This window comes from Sus scrofa, chromosome 17, assembly GCF_054392235.1.
Source record: "Sus scrofa isolate SSC_HxYL_T2T_F1_AM1 chromosome 17, Sscrofa_HxYL_maternal_Yorkshire_Landrace_v2.0, whole genome shotgun sequence".
Lineage (NCBI taxonomy): Eukaryota > Metazoa > Chordata > Mammalia > Artiodactyla > Suidae > Sus > Sus scrofa.
The window spans coordinates 18,500,955-18,527,017 of NC_139399.1; the positions used below are offsets into that span (position 1 = coordinate 18,500,955).

The 26,063-nt window shown below is 46.9% G+C and overlaps 1 protein-coding gene across 21 annotated transcripts in view; it reads right to left on the bottom strand.

Annotated features, from left to right (window-relative positions):
• SLC20A2 (solute carrier family 20 member 2) overlaps positions 1 to 26,063 on the bottom strand; it is a 116,000-nt gene that overhangs the window by 39,644 nt on the left and 50,293 nt on the right. For 19 of the 21 annotated variants that reach the window (XM_085004380.1, XM_085004381.1, XM_085004384.1 and 16 more), the window contains 3 exons: positions 12,532 to 13,086; positions 3,424 to 3,564; positions 1,784 to 1,869 (listed from right to left, as the gene is read on the bottom strand). In XM_085004380.1, the coding sequence (XP_084860506.1) occupies positions 1,784 to 1,869; positions 3,424 to 3,564; positions 12,532 to 12,820 (516 nt within the window). In that variant the 5' untranslated portion in view covers positions 12,821 to 13,086. Of the gene's footprint in view, positions 1 to 1,324; positions 1,750 to 1,783; positions 1,870 to 3,423; positions 4,165 to 6,086; positions 6,154 to 12,531; positions 13,087 to 26,063 lie in introns of those variants that run through there. The other 2 variants (XM_085004399.1, XM_085004400.1) reach the window with 2 other exon arrangements.

The following is a 26,063-nucleotide window of genomic DNA, read 5'->3' on the forward strand; positions in this document are numbered from 1 at the left end:
CTTATAGTCAGGGAGCCAACGGGGGACCAAGCAAGAGAGCAAACACTGAGACATGTGAGAGTTGGTGATGAGAAAGCACTGAGCATGTGGGAATACAGAGAGGTGACAGACCGGAAGCTGGAGGTGGGAGAGAAGAAAGGCTTTAGCAGAAGTGAGGAGGAGGAGGAGGAGGAGGAGGAGGAGGAGGAGGAGGAGCTTGCCCCCAGGAATGGGCTCTTGGCAGGGAAATAAAGGGGGGGTGGCAAGCAGGCAAGAGAGGGTGGCAACTTCCAAGATGTTAACAGAGAAGGCCTGGCAAGTTTGCGATCATCCGAGAGGCAGAGCCCATCCAGACTTAGCAAGGGGACAGCTGAAGGCGGGCTGACCCTGATGTGCTGGCCTGTGTATAACTCAGTGACCAAAGGAGAGCAGCAGGTGCAACAACCCCGACAGGCAGGAACATGCTACCAAGGGTTTTTTCTAGAATACTGATCTCAGTAGGTTTTCATTTTTAGCTCATTCTATTTTTGATAAAAAATGTACCCCCATGGGTTGTGTTAATCGTTGTACAACTATAAATGTAATAAAATTCATTGAGTTTAAAAAAAATGTACCTCCAATAGGTATATTTCCTCCGGTTTTTTTTTTTGCTTTTTGCTTTTTGCTTTTTAGGGCCGCACCTGCAGCAGATGGACGCTCCCAGGATAGGGGTTGAATTGGAGCTGCAGCTGCTCGCCTGCATCACAGCCAGAGCAGTGTGGGATCCTGAATCCCCTGAGCCACAGTGGGAATTCCTATTTCCTTCTCTTTCTCCTATCCTCAAGGACAGGAAAAAAGCCAGGCACTCAAGCTTCCTTTCTGCCTTCAGGAACAGAATTTACCTTGCATCTTGGGTAAAGAAATTCTCTGGCTGTTTTCAGTGCCAATTTCAAAACCAGAATCAATCTCGCTCTATTCTGTTTAGCATTCAAGAAATGATGGGAGTTCCCGTTGTGGCTCAGTGGTTAACGAATCCGACTAGGAACCATGAGGTTGTGGGTTCGATCCCTGGCCTCGCTCAGTGGGTTAACGATCCGGCGTTGCCGTGAGCTGTGGTGTAGGTTGCAGACGTGACTCCAATGCTGTGGCTCTGGTGTAGGCCGGCGGCTACAGCTCCGATTCGACCCCTAGCCTGGGAACTTCCATATGCAACGGGAGCGGCCCTAGAAAAGGCAAAAAGACAAAAAAAAAAAAAAAAAAAGAAAGAAAAAAGAAAAAAGAAATGATGACCTCTCCTTCCTGAGGTCTGAGTGCAGTGCCTGGGACTGCTGACCGATGACCTCACTTCCAGGGCTGCATACTTTACCCAGAACTCTTCCCGCCGCTTTGTAATCATGTCTGAGTCCAACTTCTGGGGGCTGTGTCTTGACAATTATTCCTCTGCCCCTGCTCTACTAATTTTAATCAAGGGGGACCCAAATCAGATTTAAACACTTAGTAAAAAATAATAATAATGGAGTTCCCGTCGTGGCGCAGTGGTTAACGAATCCGACTAGGAACCATGAGGTTGCGGGTTCGGTCCCTGCCCTTGCTCAGTGGGTTAACGATCCGGCGTTGCCGTGAGCTGTGGTGTAGGTTGCAGACGCGGCTTGGATCCCGCGTTGCTGTGCCTCTGGCGTAGGCCAGTGGCTACAGCTCCGATTGGACCCCTAGCCTGGGAACCTCCATATGCCGCGGGAGCGGCCCAAGAAATAGCAAAAAGACAAAAAAAAAAAAAAAAAAAAAAAAAAATAATAATAATAATAATAATAATAGCCTCACTTACCTTTTTTAAGATGAACATTCTGATCAGTACAAACAGCACGCCAGACATGAAACCAGACAACAGTGGAGATATAAACCAAGAAGCAACTGAATAATTAAAAAAAAGTCTAATGAATGTTAAAATTCTACATAATTCAGGTCCTATTTCTCTAATACAGTGCGAACTGACATAAGGCATGTACATTAATGAACATTCCTGGAATTATGCACTTTAACTCAGGACCCAACAGGCCCACTGCCCTGGCGGACTGACCTCCACACAGGGGTCACTGTCCCAGATACAAACCCCAGCCCCACACAAGTGCACACTCTCCCCGCCCCCAGGTACCCCCGCCACCCTCAGCTCCGGCCTCAGCAGACAGTTCGCTGATTCCCACGAGTCCCTTCTGCCTGCCCTTCTTGTCAATCCACAAGGAGCCCCAGTCCCTGTGCCAGCAGTAAGGGTCACCGAAAAGGGGGCCACCTTCCATTACATTTGCCAAGGCCAGCCTGGTCCTGTCACCCTGCAGCCTCTGGCTGCCCACTGGAGACCTAGCTATGCTGTGGCTCTACCTGCAGAATCCTGATTGAAAAGGTTTGGAATGGGGTCTGGCCACTGACATCTTTAAGTTGTCTTCCAGGTAATTCTAAACTGCAGCCAGAATTGAGAACCACTGTTCTAGAACCACAGCTCTCAGGTGTACTTCCTGAGGCCTCAGCTGCGTCTCTTGGGATCTAGGGTGAGTTCCATGGGCTCTCAGGAGAGTTTCATGGGATCTCAGGTGAGTATCCTGGGATCAGGCAAGTTCCCTGGCCTCTGTGTCCTGCTTGGCAGGTCAGGACTCTTTTCAGCCCAGGGCTCCTCCTGAGGCCACTGAGGTCCTTCAAAGGATGGAGATGGGTGAGCGAATGTTTTGCACCTTGGGCATCTTGGTATCTATGGGGCTGAATGGATTTCCCTCTCGCTGAAGTCAGAGGCAGGCAGTAGGCTGCCAGACCTCTCTGCAGCCCACAACCCAGAGGGAACAGTGGAGAGCTTCCTGTGTGGGCAGACAGGGTCTCCTGGACACAACGAGGTAAAGGACCACTGGGCTCCCTTCCATGCCTCCCCACGATCGTGACTCCTGGACAAGGGCCCAGTCTCTCTCTGATTAATTACCTCTCAATTTCGACGAGATAAATTTCTGAACTACCTGGGAACAACAGAGAGATGCTGCTTTTCTTTTTTCTTTTTCTTTTTCTGGCTGTACCCACAGCATATGGAAGTTCCCAGGCCAGGGATCAAATCTGAGCCACAGCTTCAGCAACACTGGATCCTTAACTCACTGTGCCAGGCCGGGGATCAAACCCGCACCTCTGCAGCGACCCAAGCTGCTGCAGTCGGATTCATAACCCACTGCACCACAGCAGGAAATCCAATACTGCTTTTCAAAGCTAGAGGACAATGTAGCATTAAACAGAGAATCGGGAGGTAAAAAACTGCCTGACATGTAACAGTTCAGCATCTCTACTAACAGAAGTTTTATGGGAAAACATATTATCCATAGAGGTCTTTGAAACATTCATATGCAAAGAAAAAAAACAGAATGGAAACTTTTAATAAAACATACTCTAGGAAATGTAAACTCTCCTTCTTATAGAGTAAAAGAAAAAGGCATTTACCGATCTTGACCAGCTCCATCCACTGCACGCCTTTTGTACCGATTGCAACCAGGGAGAAGCCGATGGTGGACCCCACGATACAGTGAGTCCCCGAGATCGGCAGCCTCAGGAAAGACGCGATGAGCTGCCAGACAGCCGAGCCTGCGTTGAAGAACAGAACAGAAAGAGAGAAGTCAGACCCCTGGTGCTGGTCTCAAACAGCCACAGAAGGAAAAAACCCAACCCCTGCCTGATGCCTCCCTGGGGTTAATGATCTGTGGACTGTTTTCTTTACAAAGTCCTGAGAAAGAGCTCTCAAATAACTTTAGCCAAAGGAACACCCTTCATCACCAAAGGGCAATAAAGACATTATTTTTATCATTCTTCAAAATGTCATTGACGTCTAGTTGACTTACAATGTTGTGATCATATCTGCTATACAGCAAAGTGATACATACACACACATCCCTTCTTTTTCAGATTATTTCCCCACATAGATTATCAGAGAATATTAAGAAGAGGAGTTCCCTCTTAAGAAGAGGATGTAGCTTTGTCACCGCTGTGGCGCAGGTTCAATCCCCGGCCTGGGAACTTCCACAGGCCACAGGTGCAGCCAAAAAAATAAAAGAATACTGAGTAGAGATCCCCGAGCTGGGAGTACCTGTTGTGGCGCATCGGCAACAAATTCGACTAGGAACCATGAGGTTGTGGGTTTGATCCCTGGCCTTGCTCAGTGGGTTAAGGGTCCAGTGTTGCCATGAGCTGTGGTGTGGGTCGCAGACGCAGCTCGGATCCTGCATTGCTGTGGCTCTGGTGTAGGCTGGCGGCTATAGCTCCGATTTGACCCCTAGCCCAGGAACCCCCATATGCTGCAGGTGCAGCCCTAAAAAGCAAAAAAAAAAAAAAAAAAAAAAACCAGAGAGAGAGCGCGAAAGATTCCTGTGCTCCACAGCAGGTCCCTGCTGACCATCCATTCCATAAACAATGGTGCCAACCCCAAACCCCGCCTCCACCTGTCCCCTTTGGTGACCATAAGCTTGTCTTTGAAGTCTGTGAATCTGTTTTTGTTTAATGATGACTTATTTAAAGGAAAATGTTTGAAAGTGGTTTAAGAAAGGCCTCTTGATGCCAATCATTCTGCCCCTGTCATGTTCAGGTAAAGGTGCTGGTGACAGGTTAGTTCTAATGTCACATGTGACCAGGACCAAGAGGGAGGTTAAAGACTAATGAATACAAGAGAAACAAGAAAGGCTGCACATTGAAAAAGATTTCATTGTAGTTATGCCTTATAGCCAGATAGTGGCCATGAACATTAGCTGGTACAAGACTGTAAAACACAAATATCGAATCGTGATGTTGTGCATCTGAGATGAATATAACCTTATGCTGAATACAATAAAAGAGACTGTAATTGCACTTTTTTTTTTGCTTTTTAGGGCTGGACATGTAGCATATGGGAGTTCCCAAGCTAGGGTGTGAACTGGAGCTGCAGCTGCCGCCCTACACCACAGCAGTGCCAGATGCGAGTCGCGCCTGTGACCTACGTACACCATAGCTCACAGCCAATATCAGATCCTTAACCCACTGAGTGAGGCCGGGGATCAAACCCACATCCTCATGGACACTAGTCCAGTTCATTACCACTGAGCTACAACGGGAACACTTTTTTTTGGGGGGGGGGGGGTCAAGCCTGAGGCATGTGTAAGTTCCTGGGTCAGAGACAGAACCTGAGCCACAGCAGTGACAATGCCAGATCCTTAGCCGGCTGCATCACAGGGAACTCCTCCATGTTGCTTTTCATAATTTTGCCTCTCCCTGTGAGGAGGAGCTGCAATGTTTAACCCCGAGCAGGGAATCTCCTCTCAGTGTGCCCCCCCCGCCCCACCCCCATCAAGCCTAATTCTCAGGAGTTAAGAGGATCCCTGGGTTCTGGCTTTGTGTCCTTTGACCTCAATTTCACCACCCTCTTCCAAGCTTCGTGTTTTTCTCGGCTATATCTCAGATATTTTCATAAGCAGATCAAGTTCTGCAGGGAGTATTAAAAGCATCAGCTGGGGAGGAACCGCTTTCAGAAACAGTTGTTGAAAAGCTCGCATAGGATGGCAGGGGAACAAAGGGTCTGGCTGATGGGCAGGACACGTCATTAATCCCAAACGATCATTCTGGAAATCTGGTTGCTGGGCAGCAGCAGCACTTTTCAACAGACCCCTGGCATTTTCTCCCAAAATAGCTGAGTTACAGAAGCTCATTAAAGGTGATGCAGGTCCCAGTTTGGGGAGCCAGGCTGACAGCTACTCCGTGAGTGCCAGGCACGCTGACCTTTGAGCCGGATCAGGCAGTGACCCCGGGTCTGACCCTGAAACGTGTGCTGGGAGGAGAAGGGCCAGCCTTGTGCTGCCAAATCGGTGACAGGCTTTATGGCAGCATCTAGGCTGCCCAGGAAGAGTCCTTGAAGCCTGGACACCTAAGCCCGGGGCTCCTTGGGGACTAGCTGTTTGTTTGGGGGGGGGGTGTCCTTTCAGGGCTGAATGTGAGGCATATGGAGGTTCCCAGGTTACGGGTCAAATCTGAGCTGCATCTGTGACCTACACCACAGCTCATGGCAACACTGGGTCTTTAACCCACTGAGAGAGGCCAGGGATGGAACTTGCATCCTCATGGATACTAGTCAGATTCATATCCACTGAGCTGCAACGGGAAAAACGAGCACTGTTTTTCTCAACATGAATGTAATCCTGTTCAACTTGAGATATTCCCAAGGTCAAGGCCTCTGGCCCACTCTCATCTTGTGAGGCCCCCTGGACATGCTGCCCCCCCAACCTGCTGCTTCCAAGCCACCTCCTCTTTCCCTCACCCCCCAAAGGCAGCCCTACTCCCCTACCATTCCTTACAAACCCTCCTGTTAGACAGTCAGCCAGAGAGAGGAGAGTGGCTTTCAGGCAAGAAAACCTCATGGTCTGAATTCATGCGCCTAAGTCTATTCCATTCCCTTAACACATTTATGTCACTTTAATTTTTGTAAGACTATCAGTCATAAAGTTTACTTTCATTTTTTTCTTTTTATGACCACACCTGAGGGGTCCCAGGTGAGGGGTCGAATCAAAGCTACACCACAGCTCACAGCAATGCTGGATCCTTACAAGGCCAGGGATCAAGCCCGCATCCTCATGGATACCAGTCGGGTTCTTAACCCACAGAGCCTCAAGGGGAAGTGCTGTAAAGTTTGCATTCTAAGTATGGTTCTGTGCTGTGAAACATGCTCCAAGCTCTGGCTTTTTACTTTTTATTTTTTATTTATTTATTTATTTATTGGCTTTTCTAGGGATGCATCCTCGGCATATGGAGGTTCCCAGGCTAGGGGTCTAATCGGAGCTGTAGCTGCCAGCCTTCACCAGAGCCACAGCAACTCGGGATCCAAGCCATGTCTGCAACCTACACCACAGCTCACGGCAACACTGGATCCTTAACCCACTGAGCACAGCCAGGGATGGAACTCGCAACCTCATGGTTCCTAGTCGGATTTGTTAACCACTGAGCCACAACGGGAACTCCTACTTTTAATTTTTTTTGGCCATGCCTACCACATGAGGAAGTTCCCAGGCCAGGGACTAAACCTACACCACAGCAGTGACCTGAGCCACGGCAGTGACAATGCTGGATCCTTTACCCACTGCACCACCAGGGAACTCCTCTGGCTTTATTTTCCTTATTTTTTTGGTCTTTTTTTGTCTTTTTAGGGCTGCACTGCAGCATATGCAGGCTGTGGGTCCAATTGCAGCTGTAGCCACTGGCCTATACCAGAGCCATAGCAAGGCGGGATACAAGCTGCATCTGCAACCTACACCACAGCCCATAGCAATGCTGGATCCTAAGCAAGGCCAGGGATCAAACCCACATCCTCATGGATGCTAGTCAGGTTCGCTAACTGCTGAGCCATGACAGGAACTCCTGGCTTTATTTTTAAAACAACTAGTCCCTGGAGTTCCCATTGCGGCTCAGTGGTAACAAACCCGACTAGCATCCGTTGGGACGTGGGTTCAGGATCTAGGTCACAGACATGGCTCAGGTCTGGCATTGCTGTGGCTGTGGCGTAGGCTGGTGGCTGCAGCTCCAATTCGGCCCCTGGCCTGGGAACTTCCAAGTGCCGTGGGTTTGGCCCTTAAAAAAAGACAAAAAGAAAAACAGTGGGGGGAGTTCCCGTTATGGCTCAGTGGTAACAAACTCGACTAGTATCTATGAGGACGCGGGTTTCATCCCTGGCTTCCCTCAGTGGGTTAAGGATCCAGTGTAGCCGTGAGCTGTGCTACAGGTCACAGATGCAGCTCAGAACCCGTGCTGTGGCTGTGGCGTATGCCATCAGCTGCAGCTCTGATTGGACCCCTAGCCTGGGAACTTCCATATGCTGCAGGTGTGGCCCTAAAAAGCAAAAAAACAAACAAAAAACCAAAAGAAAAACAGTGGGAAAAAGAGAGAGTGTAACCTAAAATAATGAAGGAAGGGATTAAGTGCAGGATAGAGCTGCCAGACCAAACAGGGGCAAGCAGGAGTTAAGGTGAGCATCTCTGAGGCCACAGGCTCCTGCAGGATGAAAGAATGGCAGAGAAGGTGCCAATGACATGGAGGCAGACATAGAGGGCAGGTGCGAGGGAACCTGGGTGGAGAAGGCTCAGCACATGTTAGGGGGGTCCCAGGAGATGTCATGCTGTTGTATTTCTCCTTTTTTTTTTTTTTTTTTTTTTTGTCTTTTTGCCTTTTCTAGGGCTGCCCCCATGGCATATGGAGGTTCCCAGGTTAGGGGTCTAATAGGAGCTGTAGCTGCCGGCCTACACCAGAGCCACAGCAAAGCAGGATCCAAGCCGCATCTGCAAACTATACCACAGCTCGCAGCAACGCCAAATCCTTAACCCACTGAGCAAGGCCAGGGATCGAACCTTCAACCTCATGGTTCCTAGTCGGATTCGTTAACCACTGAGCCACGACGGGAACTCCCATGCTATTGTATTTCTAAGAGAAGATGGTGGGTTTTGCATTCTCCATGGATTTGGGGAGCCACTGGCAGCTTCATATTAAGTGGATCAGCTGTGGCTTTAGGGCTAAGCACGAGTCCCCAAAGATATCTTGTTCGGGAAATGTGGCTGCATGAACAACTTCTTCTGTCCAAACATCTTCATGCTACCACACTCCACCAGAAGGCACAGAGGCCCCAGGGCCTGGGACAAAGTTCAGAAAGAAAAAAGAAAAAAATAAAATCAAGTAGCATAGAAAGACAGAGGACGAGAAGGAGGAAAAGAAAGGGATGCTGAATTTAAAAGAGGAAGACTAGAAGAATTCAGGCATCTGAACAGAACCACCTTGGTTTTTGTCCAGGAAGAATTATATCACTACCTTAAAATCACACAGCTCCCATCTGCAAGGAACCTAATTTAAAAGAGTCTAGGTAGATGCCGTAGGTGGGGCCCTAAAAAGATACAAGACAAAAAAATAATAAAAAATAAAGTAAAATAGTCTAGGTAGTAGTTTCTCTATGATGCAAGGGGATCGGCTGCGTCTCTGGAGTTCTGGGACACAGGTTTGATCCCCGGCCCAGCACCATGGGTTAAGGATCCAATGCTGCCGCCACTGCAGTGAAAGTCACAGCTGTGGCTCGGATCTGATGCCTGGCCCGGGAACTCTGGCCGCAGGGTGGCCAAAAAGGAATTAAAAAAAAAAAAAAAGGCTAGTAACTCACAACTTTCCAACAAAACAAGCTTTGATATTCATCTAACCACACACCAAAAAAAAAAAAGAGAGCGAGAGAGTGAGAGAAACCAAAAGCAAACAAAATCAGGTCAATTCAAGCAAAACCCCAAATTGCTCTGGTTAACCTAAATTCTAGTTGAGGTAAGTACCCTTCATTCTTTGAATGTAGAGACCACGGCCAGGGGTGGGAAAACCAAAAAACTGGACAAGTTATGCTGTCCACACAGAAAGCTAGCCGTAATGTGGAGCTTGACTCACAGGCTTTCTGTCCACCCCAGGCCCTTGTGCAGCCACCAAACATATCTCCTTTAGCATGGCCACTCCCCAATGGAAGGAGAAACCTCTGTTAAGACTAAACTTTGGAGTTCCCTGGTGGCTCAGGTGATTAAGGACCCAGCATTGTCACTGCTGTGGTGCCGGTTCAATCCCTGGCCCAAGAACTTCTGCATGCCTCGGGGTGCAGCCAAAAAAAAAAGATTTCACTTTACCAGTGTTTCTCCTTATTTCTTCTCTATTTTCAACATATCTTTTTTTAGGGCTGCACCTGCAGCATATGGAAGTTCCCAGGCTAGGGGTAGAATCAGAGCTGCAGCTGCTGGCCTATGTCACAGCTCACGGCAATGCCAGATCCTTAACCCACTGAGCAAGGTCAGGGATAGAACTCGCATCCTCATGGATACTAGTTCTTAACCCACTGAGCCAGAGTGATAACTCTGTATTTTCAGCATATCTTGTCCACATCATCCTGACTGGAAAAATCCTAATTTCCCTTTGATTTGATTATATCTTAGATATGGATCATGACTCTCAAGGATGAATTTTATTTTTTTTTTCTTTTTCTCTTTTTTAAGGGTGAATTTTATAAGTAACTTATTTTTCTAGGGGAAACATCAATGCTATCTGACTAAGATGGAAAGTGTACATTCAGTGAAGGTGAGTAAATTCAGTAATTACAATAGCTGTTGTAGTAAATGATTTTGAATTTTTTTTTTTTTAAACTTTATGGCTGCACTTGTGACATATGGAATTTCCCAGGCTAGGGGTTGAATCCGAGCTATAGCTGAGGGCTACACCACAGCCACAGCAATGCCAGATCCAAGCCAGATCTGTGACCCACACTGCAGCTTGTGGCAATGCCAGATCTTTAACCTACTGAGTGAGGCCAGAGATCGAACCTGCATCATCACAGACACTATGCCGGGTAATTCACTACGCCACAATGGGAACGCCATGATTTTTAATTCTTAAACATATATATTGGGAGTTCCCTGGTGGTCTAGTGGTTAGGACTCAGCACATTCACTGCCTCAGCCTGGGTTCAAGCCCTGGTCTGGCAACTGGGATCCCACATCAAGCCCTTGCATGTTGTAGCCAAAAAATTTAAAAATTAAACATACATTAATTAAAACAATCATGAATCTTCCTTTTTTTCAACTTTTTAGTCTTTTCAGGGCCGCCCCGGAGGCATATGGAAGTTCCCGGGCTAGAGGTCGAACTGGAGCTGTGGCTGCCAGCCTAAGCCACAGCAACGCCAGAGCCAAGTCTTCAACCTACAATGAAACCTTCCATCTTTCAAACACAAAATGTGAAGCTGAGTAAGAGGAACTCTTTGGCACCCGTGAGCAGCCGACCATGCCGAGTGGTATTTAATCCCTTACTGAGGACACCAGTCTGCTCCCAAAGGCCTCAACAACTGCCGAAACACCTGCAGTAATGAAAAGATGATGAGCCGTCTTAAATCCTCTGCACATCCTGGGTGTTTAAGAAGGGCTATCACTGGGGACCCGTGGGACGTAGCTGTGTTTTAAGACCAGCGCCCGGCCTCCCACTGTAGGGCTGTCTCCACAAAAGCAGGTGCCCTCTTGAAAGCAGAGGAGGCAGGATCCTTCTCCCCACCCTACCCCCCAACTCCCTGTACACCTGCCATCTGCTGAGTGTCACCTGGACCCAGAGGCAAGCAAAGGAGGGTCCTGTCAGCTGCACCTAAGTAAGGCACGCTGCTCAAATGAAGCAGTGCCCACGGAGCTGCAAATCTGTGGGCACCTGGGGCAGTGGAGAAACCACATGTCCAACCAGACGATCCACTTACTGATGCAGCCACCGCTCTCCACACCCTCCTGGCATCCATACGATGTGACACTAACCAACAAGAGGTCCTCCTGTGAACAGCTGACAAACAAGTGACCTTCTGGCCAGAAAACAAGTGTCCCCCAAGTGGAGCTCCCATAGATGGAATTAGAAAAGCCAACAAAAGAATGACAAATGACAGAAAAGACCAGAATTTCTCAAAGCATAAGCACTTGAGATTCATTTGGTAACTGCTCTACAACTTAAATCGAGAACACAAAAGTTAAGCTACTGTTTGGGGCAGCCAAGGTTTTAAAACGTCTCATTCTAACTGATAAAAAATCCATGAAAAAATAGAAGTAGATCTGCAAGGAAATCTCCTAAGCAGACCTTTCAAACACATTCTGTTAGGCATATTCTTTCTTTGTTTTTTTTTAATATATTTTTTAATTTTAATTTTTTTTTAGGGCCACAGCCAGGGCATATGGAGGTTGCCGGGTTAGGGGTCAAATTGGAGCTGCAGCTGCTGGCCTACACCACAGCCACAGCAACACCAGATCTGAGCCACATCTGCAACCTACACCACAGCTCATGGCAATGCCGGATCCTTAACCCACTAAGTGAGGCCAGGGATCGAACCTGAATCTTCAGAGGTACTAGTTCTCAACCTGCTGTGCCACAGTGGGAATCCCCAACATGGTCTTCCTTCAATAACATTCAAACAACTTTAAAATGACAAAGATGGGAGTTTCCTAGTGGCTCAGCAGGTAGAGGCGCTGTCACTTCTATGGCTCAGGTTCAATCCCTGGCCCAGAAACTTCTGCATGCCTTGGTGCAGCCCAAGAAAACAAAACAAAAGAGCTATGCTACAAATACCTTTCTCTGTACTTTTCATAAAGTACCGACTCGGCCAAAATCTACTTTAACATGCAAGTTTGCTACACATTCAAGAAAAGAAATGGTTGCTTGATATTTGAACACTGAGCAAAATCATACCCAAATTAAAACACAGAAAGCAAAAATTTAAGATACAGTAGATAAGAAATAAGTCTGAAAAAGACAGGGGTATGTATATGTATATACACATATATAACTGAATCACTCTGTTGTACACCTGAAACTAACACAACACTGCAAACCAACTATATAATTCAATAAAAAAGTAAGTCACCTATCCTTCAATTAAAAAGAGAAACAGAGAACAAGTTTTTGAAAATTTAAAGCAAAAAAAAAAAAAAAAAAAAATTCACACGTATGGATATGACCAGAGGCTGGGGGTGGGAGCGGGGAGAGGGGAGTGGGTCAGCAGATGAGGCTACTTACCGACCATGGCACTGACCTCCCCGGCCATGAGCGTCTCCACGGTGTCGTTGTACAAGTTCACGTCGATGATACCCTTCCGGATGGTCTCTCCGACCTTGGCCCCCAGCAACACTGAGCCGGTGGTTTCAAATATGGAAGCCAGGATGCAGGCCTGCCTCAAGGTCACCACGCCCGAGCCCACAGCGGTGCCAAACGAGTTGGCCACGTCGTTGGCACCCACGGAAAACGCCAAGATAAACGCTATGATAAATCCCAAAATGACCATCCACAGATACTCCTCCGTGGCCATTTTGGAAAGTGGGCCACGGGGTGCGTTTCTTCAGCAGAAATATCTGAAATCAACAGAGCCTGAGGTTCCGAACGTCGTCGTGATGCGGCGAGTTCTTGTAAACAGTGCGTCTGCTCTGGAAAGTGCTGGACAGTGTTGAGCTGGACAAACTGCTAACTGCTGGTTTGCAAACTACTGTCAGGACAGTTCATTGGGTTGTGTTCAGTCAGCGGTAACACACATTCCATATTTTTCTTCCCAATCTGGGGAAGCTGGGAGGTCTCCTCCTGTGACAGAGCGCAAACAGAAGAAGTCAATGGCCCTGAGGAAGCAGTGACAACAGTTTGTCCTCTCAGGAACAAATGTTTTGAAACTACTACTGGGATCTCGCTTGGGCATGAAGCAGATCTGACCATAAAGCCATGCAAGGGACATTAGACTTGGGTCAACCCCCCTCCCCCCAAAAAAAGGTGGTTCTAGAACCTCAGGATGAGGAAGCATGCTTTAAAACTACAACTGACAGGAAGTCTTGATAGGCTATGTTTTTATGCAATTTGAAAAAATGTATGTGGGTTTTATTTTTGAAAGAAAAAGATGCCTCAGATGAGCAAAAAGATACATGAGAAATACAGTTACAGAGTTTTCCAATTACATGGAATGTGCCTAATTTCTTGGCACTGATATGCAACGTGGCTTGGGGACACCATGGGGTGTGGTTAGTGGTCTACCTGGCAGGCATTTACACATGTCCCATCGTTAGCCCGACAGGCCTGTATATGAGCACAAAGCGACTCACTCAGAACAAGGTGGGAACCGAAGGGGCTCCCAGAGGGATGCGGGAGACCTGGACCTGAGCCCCCCCCCCCCATCAGAGGACAAGGCAGAGCGCCCCTCACTGCGCCAATGCTTCCCGCCTTATTCAGGGCAAGAGCCAGAGCAACACTATACCCTGCGAGGCCCCCCAAGATCCCCTGAGGGCTCCCCTCCAAGATTTCCTCAGGGCTCCCCACAAGGTCTCCTCACAAGATACCCTCAGGAACCCCCGAGATCCACTCAGGGCTCCCCACTCCCCCCAGCTCACTGACCTCAGCCCCGCCCTCCACCCCAGGCTCCTCACGATGCCTTGAAAACATCCAGCGCGCCCACTCAGGGCCCTTCTACCTGGGGGTGAGGAAGTGCTTCCCTGACAGCTGCACAGTTGGCTGCCTGCTCCAAGTCCACCTCTGCCCAGATGTGCCCAACCAGAGCCGCCCTCCCCGACCCTGCCCAAGAGCACACCCCTCCCCGTCTCTTTCCTACGGACCACTCCATTCACTCACTCACTCACTCCTGCCTCCTCTCACCCGACGCAGGGATCATGCTGGACGCCCTGCCGCGTCTCCAGTGCAGAGACTCGTGCCTGGCACTCGATAAGCCCTAATAAAATTGTTGAATAGACAAAGAAAGAAGACTTTTGCACATGCTTCCTTCCAGGATGAAGAGGCGATGTCACCAACTTAATACATCCATGAAGTAAAAATACCACTAAAAGCTTTGGAGCCATGGTGTTCTATTATGAAAGAGTCAAAGTACCACATGTGCATAGTTTCTATGAGTGGTTTTAGGCATAAGGAATGGTGCCTATAAACGCCTTTTGAATTGAATTAATTAGGCTCATCTACATGTCACACACAAAACAACAATCAATCAACATTAAGGTTATTTAGAGGAAAAAAGCAAGACGCAAAACTTGTATTACATACATGTGATTTTGGCACTGTTAAAAGGCACAGAAAAAGTCCAAAAAAGGTCATATACTAAAAGAAGAATAGCAGTAGAGTTTGAGTAGGAGTGTTAACAGACTATGTTTTCCTTTCCTCCAAAAACTGTATACTGCGGTGACATGCTTCAAATTAAAATAACATACAAAAGACAAATCAATAAACATATATTGAGAACCATCTCTTTTTCTGGCCACTCCTACAATGTGTGGAAGTTCCCAGGCCAGGGATTGAACTCGTGCCACAGCAGTGATGACGTTGGATCCTTAACTGCTAGGCCACCAGGGAACTCCCACCTTCTTTAAACAATCAACTAAATGCAGTGACTATGTGAGTTGGGAGGGCAGGGTATGCTACACGCAGACAATGAGACAGAAAATGTGCACTGACAGAGCTGACTGTTTGCTAAGATTTGAGGCCTGTGCAATTCTTGAAATTCAGGTCCCAAGGGAGCCATATCAAACAACCACCCCTAAATGAAAGAGTATTTTATTAATAAGCACGTTGGACCTATAAGCAAAAATGCAAGGAGTTCCCTGGTGGCTCAATGGGTTAAAGATCCAGCATTGTCACTGCTGTGGCATAGGTTTAATCCCCGGCTGGGAAACTTCTACATGCCACGGGTGCAGCCAAAAAAAAAAAAAAAGCCCAAAATAAAAACATTTGGACCTATATCATCTATCTTAAAACATAAACAATTCTAGATGAAATCTTGTCTGCCAGGTTAGGTTGCCCACAGGCAAACAAGAACCCTCAACAGGTGTTTCCTGAAAGTCCCCTATGAGCCATCAGGAGGACGACGCTGAGTGAAGATGGACGAGTCCTGCACATGTGCAGCTGACCTGCCAGGGACAGAATCAGATGCTCACCAGCAAACACACATATGTCAGTCCATGAGCTGTGCCAGGTGCCATGAAGGCAGGACGCGTGAGCCTTACACAGCATCACATGAGCGATGGGGGGCACACCTGGTCTGCAGGGCAGGAGGATGCAAGGGAAGCATGGGGGGATCAACCTGGACCTGAAGGAGGCATTCCAGGCCTTTCCCTGCCAGGAAGGAGTCGGGGAGGGGAGGAGATGGGGGCAGGCCCGGGTGAGGACCCCAAGATGAAAGTTGAGTCCTGCCACGCTGAAGACGGCAGCCACCAGCTAGCCACAGGGTACGACTACCGGAGGGGTGCTGATGTGGTCAAACTTCCCTTCTCTTTTTTTTGGCAGAGTCCTTGACATTCAGAAGGTCCCAGGCCAGGGATCAAACCCGAGCCACAGCAACGACAATGCCAGATCCTTGACTAGACTTTCCTTCTAAGGAGCCCTCATGACCACATGCAGAGTATCGACAGGATGAAGCCCAGAGTGGACATGAGGAGACTGCCCACCAGGCTCCTGCTTTGTGCAGAGGGAGTGTCCTGGGTTCCAGCCAAGGGTGGTGACAAAGAAAAGAGAAGTGATGGCAAGAGGTTTGCAGTGGCTGAGGCCAAAGGGACGTGGTGATGGCTTGTGAACAGGGGTGGGGAGAGGCTGGCTGGTGCTTGAGCTGTGGAACTGGATGAAAAAATCGCCCAGGAGGGTGGGTTTTTCCTTCAGCCCTGTACTTGGTTTTGCATGTCCGGGGCAGGATGGAGTCTGACCACAGCTCACACTGGACACGGCGAACAAGGGCATGGCAGCACGGCGGCGATGCCCCTGGCCCAGCTTTTTGAGGAGAGAATCTGAGTCGCTGATGGTGCCTCGGGCATCACTTCAGACTAGAGAATCCCCACTCCTACTTAGATGACCTTAGATAACATTTCCACAACCGTGTCGGATTTCCCCTTCAACCCAAACCCTCAGCCAACCAACTTAAGCCCAATAAGCACCTGGAGGAGGAGAAAGGCTTACCCCCCTTTCTGAGACCAAATGATATAGATCTTGCATGATATTTACCCAGCCTGCTTTTTTTTTTTTTCCTTCCTTCTCTTTTTGGCTGTGCCCGCAGCATACAGAAATTCCCGGGCCGGCGATCGAACTCACCCCACAGCAGTGACAATGCCAGATCCTTAACCTGCTAAGCCACCAGAGAACTCCACCCAGCCTGATTTTTTTATTGCCAGTACCAACACCTTGATTTTCTCCATTAATTTTGATTGAACATGAGCAAAATACAGTGCTTAAATAACCACACAATCTGTTGCATGAAAAAAGGTGGCAACAAGGCTGAGCCCGAGCCCTCAGCAGAGCAGCAGACCACCAGGCAGGAGGCCACAAGGGTGGTTTGTCAAGAACACAGCCCCAATTCAGAGGAGCTGAGACCTGACCAGGGTGACATCTGAGGGCAGGTGTCTGAGCGGGATTTTGAAGGGGAGGTGATCACATCAGTGATGAAATTTGACTTACTCAGCAAATGATGCTGGACCGCTTGCTCGCTGCTAATTACCAGGAAGGAGGCGAAAAAAGTGAGACTCCCCTGGAGTTCCTGCTGTAGCTCAGCGGGTTAAGAACCTGATGTGGTGTCCGGGAGGATGCCGATTCGATCCTTGGCCTCCCTCAGTGGGAGTTCAAGATACGGCTTGGATCCGGCATTGCTGTGGCTGTGGCAAAGGCTGCCAAGCTGCAGCTCCGACTGTACCCCTAGCCCAAGAACTTCCATGTGCCACAGGTGCGGACCTCAAAAGAACAAACAAAGAAGAAAGAAAGAAAGAAAAAGAAATGAGAGAGGAAAAATAAGGTCAGAAGGAAAGGTGACTAATGAGCAAGAGGTGAGGCTCCAGGACCACAGGGTGGGAGGCAGAGGTCACAGGTAACAGAGGCTACAGATCAGTGTGTTCTCTGGGCACCCTGCATGGACACAGAGCCTGGTAATGATGACGACGTAAGATGCGTGAAGTGAACTACACAAACTGGAACAGAAGCGGCGAGGGCCTCTGCTAAGAGGCATGGCCCCTGCCTACCCTGTGTGTCCTCTGCCTCCGCCCTCCCTGAGAGGTGGAAAGAACGCAGGACCAGTCGGGGCCCTGGGTACATACCAGTCCAGCCAGCGACTGGCCACACAGCACTTGGGCAGGTCATACAAAGGCCTCATGTGAAAAATAGGAAGAGTAGTCCATAGTGCAGTGTGTGTGAAGGCCCTTGCTCGGCACCAGGGATCCATACGGAGTGACCTACCATGACTAGTGGATAAAGCCCCAGGAAATGCTCAGGAAACTTGAGGCCTGTGCCTGACTCTGCCACTAACTAGCCGTGTGACCATGAACAAGTCCGTTTCACGATCTGTACTTTACAGAATTACTGTTAGGGTCAAATCTAAGGCATGTGAGGTATTTATTTTTATTTTTATTTTTACAGCTGCGCCTGCGGCATATGTAGGTTCCCAGGCTAGGGGGTTGAATCAGAGCTGCAGCTGTCGGCTTACGCCACAGCAACGCGGGATCTGAGCTGCACCTGCCACCTACACCACCGCTCACGGCAATGCCAGATATTTAACCCACTGAGCGGGGCTGGGGATCAAACCCACATCCTCATGGACACCAGTCAGGGTCGTTACCACTGAGCTACAACGGGAACCCCTGTTAAGTTGAGGTTAGCCACGAGCAATTTGAAGTTACTGGTGTCACTGTGGTCACAGGAGGAACAACGGCTTGAGGGTCCGAGTCCTTACACAAGGATCGTTCTCACTCACATGCCCCACCTCCCTGAGTCTGGCTCTTCTTCCTCGACATACCAATGCTGGCCTTGTCTTTGCTTGAGGACTGATGTACATTGTGAGGCACAAGAACTTCTTTGAGGGGTGAAGGAAGGTGAGGGGGTAGAGAAAATAAGAACTCTAAAAGGGGCTAGGCCAAAAAAAAAAAAAAAAAAAAATCACACAAAATGGTAAAGCCACTTTGGAAAACAATTTAGGGCTTTCTTATAAAAGAAAACATGCTGATTACACAAGCCAGCAGCCCTGCTCTGAGGTGCACCACCCAGGAGAAATGGAAACACACGTTGACACGGCGAACGTTTTGTTTTCCGTCTTGAGTACGAGAGAGGTGACACACTGCTCGGTGTGTCAAAACACATGAAACTCTACACTTGCAACTGGTGGGCTTGATGGTATATAAATGATGCCTCAATACAGCTGATTAGAAAACAGCCCTGGTATATACAAATACATGAGGTGACAGATGCATTAACTATTAACTAACGAGATCAGAAGAATCCTTTTGCTTGTATGCATATATCAAATCATCATGATGTACAGAGTAAGTATCTCACTATTTTACTTGTCAATTATACCTCAGTAGAGCCGAGGGGGGAAAAAAATGACGACAATACCGGTCACCTTTTGATATATTTCCTTCCTATACTGCCACATCACGCCCCCACCCCAAGTCCCCTAGGATAAGGTATAAAAGTTAAATAGTTACAAAAAGAAAGAGCAGCTCCCTTACCCATGGAAAGAAGGGACATAAGACCAGCCAGGCAACCAATCACATAAGGGGTCAGGGACAGGCTGTCACCCCTTGTTTAAAACAATGGTGTCGGGAGTCCGTGGCGCAGTGGATCCGACTAGCATCCATGAGGATGTGGGTTCAATCCCTGGCCTCACTCAGTGGGTGAGTGATCCAGCATTGCCGTGAGCCTCGGTGTAGTTTGTAGAGGTGGCTGGGATCCTGCGTTGCTATGGCTGTGGTGTGGGCCGGCAGCTGTAGCTCCTATTCGACCCCTCGCCTGGGAACTTCCATATGCCACAGGTGCAGCCCTAAAAAGCAAAAAATAGAAAAATAAAACAATGGTGTCAAGAAGCAAAGGAGAAATCAGAGCAGTTAGGTGAGGGGGCTGCCCTGCCCATGGGAAGCTCCATAGAACTGGGCCCAGATCCGGAGACAAGAGGCTTGCGGCTGGGCCAGCCCACTGACTGCCCTTTGAGCCAGGCACTTGGAGCTCCACCGAGAAAAGAACAGCTGGCCTTCCTGTGTAGATAAATCTCCATCACTCCCACAGGACTGAAAAGGCTACCCCTTCATAAGCATTCAAGGTCAGGGCAAAAAGGGGTGTTGCAGCTGAAATGCTCTCCCAGGGAGGGCCAGAGACAGAAGATAACTTTAAATCCGGACATGTGGATGCGTCATGTACCAAGGCTTCCAGGAGGTCCATTAGAGTTAGGGTATGAGATAATAAAAGTGTCACCTTGTTTGCAACTCCAATACCAAACTCTAAAATGAGGCCTGTAACGTTATCTCCCACAAGTACAGTCAGAAGTGATTTACACAGTTCCAAGCGACAGTGTTCGTTTTCCCATGGGAGACGGTGCCTGTCCACTCGCCAGGCTGGGCCAGAAGCCTGGCCACCCTGAACGAGGAGGACATGGGTGGGGAGTGGGCGTCCTTGACGACATCATCTCCAAAGTTCAAGAAAACAAGCAAATAATGTGACATGTGAACAGATACTCATGTACAAAGACATTCACTTGTAGTGTCATTTATTATGATCACGAAAAGGAAGAAACCACCTACCTATCCCCAGACAGAAAAAGAACGACTAAGGAAACTACGGACAACTTTGAAAGATGAAATACTATGCAGTCACTAAGATGGTGTAAAACTGGAGAGTTTTATATGACACGAACTTCAAACATAAGTGAAATGTCCTGAGCCATATGATTTTAACTGTGTTTAAGAATGCACCGGGTGGGGGGATGTGCCTGGGCTGTGGGATGGAAATCCCGTGAAATCAGATTGTTATGATCATTATACAACTACAGATGTGATAAATTCATTTGAGTAATAAAAAAAAAAAAAAAAAAAAAGAAAGCAAGCACCAACAGGAGTTCCTGTCATGGCTCAGTGATTAACAAGCCTGACTAGCATCCATGAGGATGCGGGTTTGATCCCTGGCCTCGCTCAGTGGGTTAAGGATCCAGTGTTGCCGTGAGTTGTGGTGTAGGTGGCAGACGCGGCTCGGATCCTGCGTTGCTGTGGCTGTGGCGTAGGCCAGCAGTTGCAGCTCCAATTCGGCTCCCCCTAGCCTAGGAACCTCCACATGCCAAATGTGTGGCTCTAAAAAAACACACACACACAAAAAAGAAAAAAGAATGCACCAATGTGACCCTAAAGAAACATGCTCAGATTCAGAGTGACTCTCTCTAGATGTCCTCTACATGTTTTGTTTGTTTGTTTGTTTGTTTGGCTGCACAGGTGGCATGTCGAAATTCCTGGGTCACAGATCAAACCTATGCCCCAGGCCACTGCAGTGATAACGCTGGATCCTTAACCCGCTAGGTCACCAGGGAATTCCTGCACTTTTTGATATTACCAAAATTTTCTATCATGAAAATTACTACTTTCATCATTGAAAAAACCCTTGAAAACACCACAAAGAAAAGTATGGGGTATTAGTTGGGCTCATTACCTCTGAACCATGACAGGAACTCCACAGAACATTAAAGACAGAAGGGACTCTAGAAGTCATCTAGGAGTTCCCATTGTGGCTCAGCGGGTTAAGAACCTGATGCAGTCTGTGAGGATGCAGGTTCCACTCCTGACTTCGCTCAGTGGGTTAAGGATCCAGCATTGCTGCAAGCTATGGCATAGGTCACAGACCTGGCTCGGATCCCGTGTTGCTGTGGCTGTGGCGAAGGCTTGCAGTTGCGGCTCTGATTTGAAACCTAGCCCAGGAACTTCCATATGCCACAGGTGCGGTCATAAAAAGAAAAAAAAAAAAAAGTCATCTACTCCAATTCCGGGCTTCCTGAAGATGTGACCATCCTAACTGCACAGATTACACTGATCCACTCACCACGGAGGTGCTCCAATGAAGGCAGGGTATGGGCACCAGAAGTGATGCTCCTGGCTGAAGCCCCCAGGCATTCTTTATATGCTAGCCCCCACCATAGGGGCTGCTAAGGGTTTCTTGAGGTCCCAGTCCTAGGAGCTGAGGTTCCTTGAGGTCCTAGCCTCAGCTGGGGACACAGAGGCAGAGACGAAAGGGAAAGAGGAGAGGGTGATAAAAAGGGTGGATTACTAAGAATGCCTGCCACAGAGCCTGCATCCTGGACCATTTTCAAGGTCAGCTGATGCCTTCAAGTCCTGTCCAGCTCCTTTATTCTACAGCAACCAGAGACCACAGGGCTGGGAAGAGGCAGTTTAGCCTGGAACCATGAACCACAGGATTGTCCTGTGGGGAGAGGGGGTGGAAATTTCTGACCTTCTCTTGAGCAGTGCAATCAGCGGCGCTCGTGAATTTATGGAACACGAACAAACTTATTTTGGTCCTCTCTAAAGTTTCCATGGCAGACCCCGCGGGCTCAGGCCGTCTGCACGAGGCCTCAGTCCTGATATATTCCTCTCCCTCCTGCATTTTTGTCATTCTGACATTTAAATTTCTTCTTGGCTCATAAAGTGTTTGTGTTATTTAGATGTTTTCCACACAGCCCTTTGTTCTCTGGGAAGGTGTTATATAAATTAAGTAAATATATACTTTTATAAGGATAAAGAAATAAAAGCAAAATTAATTAAAATGTTAAAGTTAGAGGAGTTAGGAAGAGAAGATTTGGGAATTCCTACATGACTTACATGAAAAAATATATATGTATTTTTCCTTCTGGCTGCACACATGGCATGTTAAAGTTCCTGGGCCAGGGATCTAACCTGTGCCACAGGAGCAACCCAAGCCATAGCAGTGACAACACCAGGTCCTTAACCTACTGCACCACCAGGGACCTCCAAAAAGTATTTTTTAAAAATGGGGACCTGCTCTATAGCACAGGGAACTCTACCCAATATTCTGTGATGATCTATATGGGGGGAAAAAAATCTGAAAAAGAAAAAACTGAAAGTGAAAGACTGCCTCAAGAGGTAGAAGTGCAACTTCCTTGGAGAGGTTCAAATGGGATTTAAATGACTGTGTGATGGGTTACAGTAAGAAAGCTTTTGTTACAGTAAGAAAGCTTTTGTTTCCATTTGAAATGACAGTTGAGTGATTCCATGAAAAGATCACTATAAGGAAATACATTATCAGCCACTCTTTTTTTTTTTTTCTTTCTGCTTTTTCTAGGGCCGCTCCTGCGGCATGTTGGAGGTTCCCAGGCTAGGGGTCGAATCGGAGTTGTAGCCACCGACCTACACCAGAGCCACAACAACGCGGGATCCGAGTCGCATCTGCGACCTACACCACACTTCACGGCAACGCCGGATCCTAACCCACTGAGCGAGGCCAGGGATGGAACCCGCAACCTCATGGTTCCTAGTTGGATTCTTTAACCACTGACAGCTAAGCTTTACCTATTTACTCCTACTCCAAGACAGAAATGGCTTCTAAACATTTTTCCCTTCCTCTAGGCACTAGAGACAGGTTCCCTCCAAATATTCTAGGTAAATTTGTTTTTCTTCACTGCTCAGCAAAAATAGATTCGTTTTCACAAGCAAATCAGTTAACATCACTTCTGTCGAACGGCAAACCTAGGATCACTTGTTCCAAGTCCGTGCCCTGAAGTGCTGGACTGTTTGACCAAGTTCCAAGAGCTATATTAGGGAAATACTTTCCCTCCAGCCACAGTTTAAAATGGAACGATGTATATAAATAGATCGCTTGGTTCTTACATATTTGCTAGTTTTGGTCCGACTGTAATGGAAGCTCAATAAAAATGTGAATGATACTTACAAAAACATTGATTCCTGATACTACTACATATTATTTCTATTAAGGGAACATTAACATAAATAGAAGAGTTGACAGATGAAGATTATTATAGCAACTATTTTCCATGTGCTACTTCCAGGCCTGTATTTCTTGTTCTCATTCCAGAGGTTCTGAAGCAATAGTTCTTAGGCAGCAGAAGCAAGAGACCATTAAATGACCGTTAAATTGATTTAGTTGGACTTTTTGCTCTCTGTGATATAGCGAAGTCTGTTCAAGTGTCTGAAGTCTTAATATCTTATAATAACCTACAATGGAAAAGAATCTGTAAGAGAATATATATGTGTATATAAATGAATCGCTGTGTTGTATACCTAAAATTAACACAACATTGTAAATCAACTATACTTTAATAAACAATATTAAAATAAAAAGCTTAAAAATTAAAAAAAAAGTCTGAAAACTTGATTCAATTCCACCGATACTGTGCTACCTAGCAATGTAAGCAGCCTACACAAGGCAGTAGGTCCATAAATTGTTCATCTGGTCAGTAAATCAGGGGAAAATTTAGCAGTTCTTCGTATCTCTCAGAATGAAGTTAAAGTCTATCTACTAAATTAAGAAACCACAAGCATTTGCTTGATGTCGCCTTCCAAGAACCTTGGAAATATAAGTTAAAAAAATATAAGAGAGGTATGACAGTTTACAGAATTCCTTTGAAAACTGGAGTTCCCATCACGGCACAGTGGAAACGAATCTGACTAGAAACCATGAGGTTGCCGGTTTGATCCCTGGTCTCGCTCAGTGGACTGAGGATCCGGCATTGCCATGAGCTGTGGTGTAGGTTGCAGATACGGCTAGGCTCTGGCGTTGCTGTGGCTGTGGTGTAGGCTGGCAGCTGTAGCTCTGATTGGACCCCTAGCCTGGGAACCTCCATATGCCGTGGGTGCGGCCCTAAAAAACAAAAGCAATAAAGCTTTGAAAATTATTTCCTAATTCCGAGAGTACGCCTGGGCACTTAATTCTTCATGCATGATAAACTTTCTTGGGCAACTCACTACCTTCCTTAGCCTCCCGTTTTTCCCTTGACAAAACTCAGAGCTTTGGAGGATGCCTAGAAGTGAACACAAGACGCTTTCTTCTAACAAGTAGAAAGCAGGTAGATATAAGCTGCTCTTTAGTGATGTTTGCGATCAGGTAAAAGAAAAGGAAATATGTAATTATACCATATTTTATCATTACCTACTTAATTACCTTTACTGGAGCTTGTGTGTGTGTGTATTCATTACCTTCTTAATTACCATAACTGGAGCACAGGCACGTGTGCATGTGTGTTCAAATTGCTGTCTTGTGTCACTTCCTTTGAGCCTAGTGAACTTCTTTGAGTATTTCTTGTAAGGCAGGTCCACTAGCAGTGCATTCTTCTAGTTCTTATTTACTTGGGAATGCTTTTATTATTAAAAAGATAGCTCTGCAGGACATAGGAGTCTTTCGGCATGTTCACATGTCTTCCACTGCCTGCTGGCAACCACTGTTCCTGACAAGACATCAGCTGTTAGTCTTATTGGTGGGGTGCGTCCCTCATACTTAAGGAGTCACTTCTCCCTTGCTGCTTTCCAATTTTCTCATTGTCTTTCAAAATTTCAGCTATAAACATGTCTGAGTGGTGACCTCTTTGTGTTTATCATGATCCATGTCTGTTAAACATTTTGGGTGTGTACATTAATGTTTTTCATCAACTTGTCAGCCATTATTTTTTGAATGTTTATTCTGCCCCTTTCTCTTCTACTTCTGGTATTTCTATTGGTGCACTTAATAGGGGCCTATATTTTTCTGTGGTTCTGTTCACTTTTCTTTCAGTTCTTTAGTCTGCATTATCTCTAGGGCTCTATCTTCAAGTTCACTGATTCCTTCTTCTGACAACTCAGATCTACTGTTGAGCCTCCAAAGAGTTTTTCATTTTGGTTAATGCATTTTGCAACTCCAAATCCATTACAAATGTTTTAATTGTGTTAAAAATAAAATCTATCATTTAACCTTTTTCTTTTTTTTCCTGGTCCTTTCAAGGCTGAACCTGTGGCATATGGAAGTCCCCAAGCAAGGGGCTGAATTGGAGCTGCACCTGCCAGCCTACACCACAGCCACAGCAATGTGGGATCTGAGCTGTGGCTGTGACCTATACCACAGCTCACAGCAACACCAGATCCCTAACCCACTGAGCAGGGCCAGACATAGAACCCGAGTCCTCATAGATACTAGTTGGGTTTGAGACCACTGTGCCACCATGGGAACTCCTGCAATTTAACTGTTTTTTAAATTGAAGTGTTTGACTTACATTGTTGTGTTAATTACTACTAACCATTTTTAATCTGTACAGTTCAGTGACATTAAGTACATTCACACTATTATGTAAACATCATATCCATCTACAGACCTTTTTAATGTTATAAAACTGAAACTCTTTACCCAGTAAACAATAGTCTTCCCTTCTCCCTAGCAATCACCATTCTACCTTTTGTCTCTATGAATCTGACTACTCTATATCGTATGACTGAAATCATATAGTATTTGCTTTTGTGATTGCTTTATTTCACTTAGCAAAATGTTTTCAAAGTTCATCCATGTTGCAGCAGGTGTCAGAATTTCCTTCTATTTTTAGGCTGAATAATACCTCACTGTATGTACAGATCATGTTTTCTTTATCCATTCAGCTGCTGATGGATGTCTGGGTCACGTCTACTTTTTGGGTCACTTCTACTCTTTGGCTGTTCTGAATAGGGCTATTAAAATGGGTGTACAAATATCTTTTCAAGTCCCTGCTTTTAATTCTTTTAGGTATATATCCAGTAATGGTATTGCTCAATCATGTGGTAAATCTGTTTTTAATTTTTTGAGGAACTGCCACA